Source organism: Fusarium oxysporum, chromosome 14 (genome assembly GCF_000149955.1).
Source record: "Fusarium oxysporum f. sp. lycopersici 4287 chromosome 14, whole genome shotgun sequence".
NCBI classification, from domain to species: Eukaryota; Fungi; Ascomycota; class Sordariomycetes; order Hypocreales; family Nectriaceae; genus Fusarium; species Fusarium oxysporum.
The window spans coordinates 1487856-1492071 of record NC_030999.1 but is presented as its reverse complement, the minus strand read 5'-3'; the positions used below and the strand labels follow the sequence as shown (position 1 = coordinate 1492071).

The window sequence follows — 4216 nt, the reverse complement described above, 5'->3', positions numbered from 1 at the left end:
CCAGACCGTACGCGAGATCATCATCAACATCAGAGACCCTGTCACTATAGCCAACATCAGAGCGATGAGTCCCCGTAGCCTCAAGTCACATGTAGACCTCGCAATCGCACAAAGCAGCAACGAACACATAGAGAAGATCAAAGTAGTATCCTCCAATCAGCTCAGGAGCGGTGACTTGAGCATCAAGACGGCCACCTCATCGGACATGGTAGCGCTTAGACAGTTTGCAGAAGACTGGGAACAAAGGATCGGAAACGGTGCCACTGTACGCATTCCGACGTATGGTGTCTTGGTACATGGTGTACGCACTAGTTCGATGGATATGGATAACTTCGAACTCATTAGAGATGGGTTATTGCAGGATAATAAGCCTTTCATACCAACTGCGGAGATCAAGTACATAGGCTGGCTGACGAGATCTTCGTCCTCTAAATCAGCATCTTCGGTCGTGGTCGAGTTCACACGACCGGAAGATGCGAATAAAGTTATTGATGAGGGCCTCATCTGGCAAGGCGAGGTGTTCCAATGCGAACTCTATGACAGACAGTGCCGCGTGAGACAATGCTTCCAGTGTCACAAATATGGCCACATAGGAACCCAGTGCAAGGCAACAATAACATGCGGCTACTGCGCGCAAGAGCATCCTACCCGGGATTGCCCAACCAAGAGCGATAGGGACGCACCACGGAAATGAAGCAGGAGGTCAATAAGGCCAAAGCGGCCTCTAAACTGCGGCCCAGATATCATCTAGAGCTAGAAAGCTTCGTCACCAGGATATCTACCGGAACCAGAACGCGGGAGCGGCAAAACAACACCAACACAATCACCAGGACAGGACGACCTATCTTGGAATCAGGCCGACCCCAGGACGCCAGTTCGACCCGGAGCAGGTCGCCTACCAAGAGGCTACAGAAAAGAGCGAACCCTGGCAGTGACCAGGTGGCGTCAGATAATCCCGATAACGAGATCGTCGTAAACATGGGGAGCCAGCGGCCAAGACGAACGGCAGCCGCTTCCAGGAGGGTCTTGGAAGCACTGGAGGTCAACAGACAAACCACACAGCATGGTCAACAGATGGAAATCGACGACCAAGAATGTTAACACAAAATACTCTTACAATACTACAGTACAACGTCAGAAAATCCAAAGACACAGTCATGGCCACGCTCTTACGAGATCCCGACATAGGACGATACGACATCCTCGCTATCCAGGAGCCTTGGAAGAACCCATTCGACACGACAACTCACCACCCAGCCAAGGATCAATTTCACCTATGCTACCCAGACAAAGACCAAACCTTTCCAGCCAGGGTCTGCTTTTTCATCAACAAGAGACTCGATCACTCCAGGTGGCACTTTGAAGAGGCAAACAGAGATCTCGGCTCACTAAACCTAAGACTTGTCAGATATTAAGGTGAATCGTGTATATTTCTTGATTCTTTCGCAATCGAAGGACCATTGAGACCTTATATCTTTGACTGGTTCCTTCTAGGACTTGAGTCCTAGAAAGTCCTAGATGAAAGTCCTACGATCTAAGTTTAGGGCGTCAAACTTTAATCCTGAACCTTAATCCTGAAGTTGAGGGTGAACCCTCCAACATTCAACACATCCCCGCAGTTTTGTGTAGTCGCATAGCCCGTAGAAAATCCCGCTCCTAGCACCGCACTAACAGTGCGTGCCAAGAGAGAATTTTTACAGGGGAGAGTTGGCTCTGGGTCCATGACGATATATAAATAGAAGTGTAGGGTGATTGACTGTAGATTTACTAGCAAGGCGCTCTCGCGGCTCGTGTCCATCGGCCAGCATTCCACTCCAAGAACGCCGTCTTTGCCAACCAAATATCCTCTGAAAAGCTTTGACTTGCCCGACTTCGCTTGCTTGAATCACCAGTTACCTTCTTGGCATCCATCGTCTCCGACTCCCGCGCTCGCTTGTTCGGCACCAGCTGCGCCAACGGACGCCGAGGCGGCTTGAGTAGCAAAGCCCGTTCAAAGTCGATCACCGTAACCCTGTTGGTCTCAGGATTAAATAACATGTTTGCAAGCCTCACATCTTTGTGGACCACGCCCTCTCGATGCATGGCTCTCAAGGACCGAATGGCCTTGTCCTCGAGCGGCCTGTCCATGTCGCCAATTCTCTGTGCTCTGTCGATGCTGCAGCCTCCCCAGGACAAAAATGTCATGTGCACCACGTAGACCCGATGGTCATAGTAGTAAGTCTTGTTCATCGATCCAAGGTCAATGGCACCCAGGAAAACAGGCACGTGGACGCCCTGGATTGGTTTGAGACGCTCGTAGACAGCAGCCTCGTGCTCGAGATCTTTGATGAAAGCCCGCACCGTGCCCTTGCTGACAAATGTGTAGCCATGCACAAGTAGGGTCACTTGGAAAAGCACACCCCGCGCACCACCCTCCCCCAATGGCCTGATCCCGTCGTCGAGCGACTGTTTCAGCTGGATCCAGAGTAGGCGAAGCCACTCCTTGTGATCGACAGGATGACGTGCGCGGGCGGCGGGAGCACAGCTCTTGCCGTGAAGTGCCACGTTCGGGCACTTTGGGTCGAGAAAACCACCCTTGACCATGCCGAGAAGACATTTCTGCGTACAGTACTGCTGCCGACCCTGCTCGCCGCCTCCTCCGCGCGGCCGTAACGCCAGTCGCTGGCTCCGCCTAGTTCCTTGTCTTGTGTTTCGTCCGGTTGGCGTAGGCGTGTCCGGTGGCCTGGATGCCGACTCGTCATCAGATGGTTCCTGCCTCTCGTCCTTCCTCAACGACCCCTCCCCAATCTGGCACACAGCAGTTCGACGTGTCCTTTTGCGGGGCAAGGCCGGCGACCGATCGACATCCTTGTAGGTGGTAGGTTCATGACCAGGTGAGTAGTCTGATGACGCCGATCGTTCATTTTCCGGGATAGAGCGCAATGTCGATTCGAAGTCCTCAGCCCACGTCTTCAAGTTCTTCATAGCTTCTAGACGTTCCTCCTGCCTATTCTGCCGTCGTTCTCCAGGCGAACCGAGAGCCATGAGGGTGAACGCCAGATATTGACCGACAGCTGTGCATATATGGAGGTTGTTTGGATGTGCCGACACCTCCGGACCAGGCTCTGCTAGATGATAGTACAGAGTCTCAGGTTCGTCCCAGTCAACTTTGAGAAACACAATGGCCTCGCCAGTGGTAAGAAGACCATATTCAAGGCCACTCTCGATCATGTAATGATATGTCTGCGTCACGGCAGATGCCGTCAGCTTCTCCGCGTAGTACTGGAAACGCGCGTCAGGGTCTACAGAAGTTGGAATCGTCCTTCGGTTCACGACTTCCTTGTGGATGTCCATGGCGCGGAGACCGAGACGAAGATGCGGAGCGGTCAACTTGTGAGGCGGCTTATACTCGGAAACGTAAACCATGGTGCGCCGGGAAGACTCGGTGTTGTCGGATCGATAGACGCAGATTTGATCCGGCCGCAGCTGCTTGAGATCTCTTCGGTGGTCCGGCGTCTGCGGTGGTGTCGATGGGGTCCCCCGCTCAACGACTTCTTCGGCGACATCGCTGAGGGCATGGGGATGGTTCTCAAAGACGACACCATCTCCGAGCTGAAAAACCCTGCTGACCTCTTCCACCTGTTTGAGCTGTTGTATGATGGCTCTAACCGGATCCTCCACGCTATTATGTAGGAAATACTCGAGCGTCTTCTCGTCTGCTATCGGTCGTTGAGAGATCCTGTTCCCCAAGCCGGCCAGGAAGTTTCGGTTCTCGAAAACGCGGCTCTCGGTAGGAAATAAATCGTAGAGTGTACCGAAGGTGAGCTTCTGTTTTTTGAGGAAGTCGGGCCACGGCCTGAGGTTCTTAGGACACCACTTGTCACGCGGGTTGGTGATGGAGCCCCTCGAAGTCAGTTTTGGATCTGTTTCGATGGCGAAGCGAGAGAAAACGGAGGTATGACAGGCTGCCATGTATTCGTCAAGTGTCGTGAGTCGTGTTTGTTCCTCTGACGCTTCGGCGCGTTGCTGTTCTCTCTCGGCGCGTTGCCGCTCCTCCTGTCGTTCTCTCTCCGCTTCCTCGGCGCGTTGCTGTTCCTTCTCGGCGCGTTGCTGTTCCTTCTCGGGCGCGTTGCTGTTCCTTCTCGGCGCGTTGCTGTTCCTTCTCGGCGCGTTGCTGTTCCTTCTCGGCGCGTTGCCGCTCCTCCTTCGCGCGCTGCTCAGCTTCTCGTAGGAGTCT

At 53.4% G+C, this 4216-nt stretch overlaps 2 protein-coding genes across 2 annotated transcripts; one reads left to right on the top strand and one right to left on the bottom strand.

Moving 5' to 3' along the window:
* Positions 1-64: 64 nt before the first annotated feature.
* FOXG_22503 (uncharacterized protein) lies at positions 65-1424 on the top strand (the record flags this gene model as incomplete). Its single annotated transcript, XM_018402912.1, has 3 exons — positions 65-553; positions 676-1041; positions 1128-1424. The coding sequence occupies 3 exons, from the start codon at positions 65-67 to the stop codon at positions 1413-1415; spliced, it is 1143 nt and encodes a 380-aa protein (XP_018257320.1). The 3' UTR covers positions 1416-1424.
* Positions 1425-1662: 238 nt separating this feature from the next.
* On the bottom strand, positions 1663-3988 carry FOXG_16420 (uncharacterized protein). The gene has a single exon (XM_018396442.1). The coding sequence runs from the start codon at positions 3949-3951 to the stop codon at positions 1768-1770; it is 2184 nt and encodes a 727-aa protein (XP_018257319.1). The 5' UTR covers positions 3952-3988; the 3' UTR covers positions 1663-1767.
* Positions 3989-4216: the final 228 nt, after the last annotated feature.

Coding starts and splice junctions, on each gene's coding strand:
- FOXG_16420 (XM_018396442.1), bottom strand. CDS start 3,951: ATGGCAGCCTGTCATACCTCCGTTTTCTCTCGCTTCGCCATCGAAACA.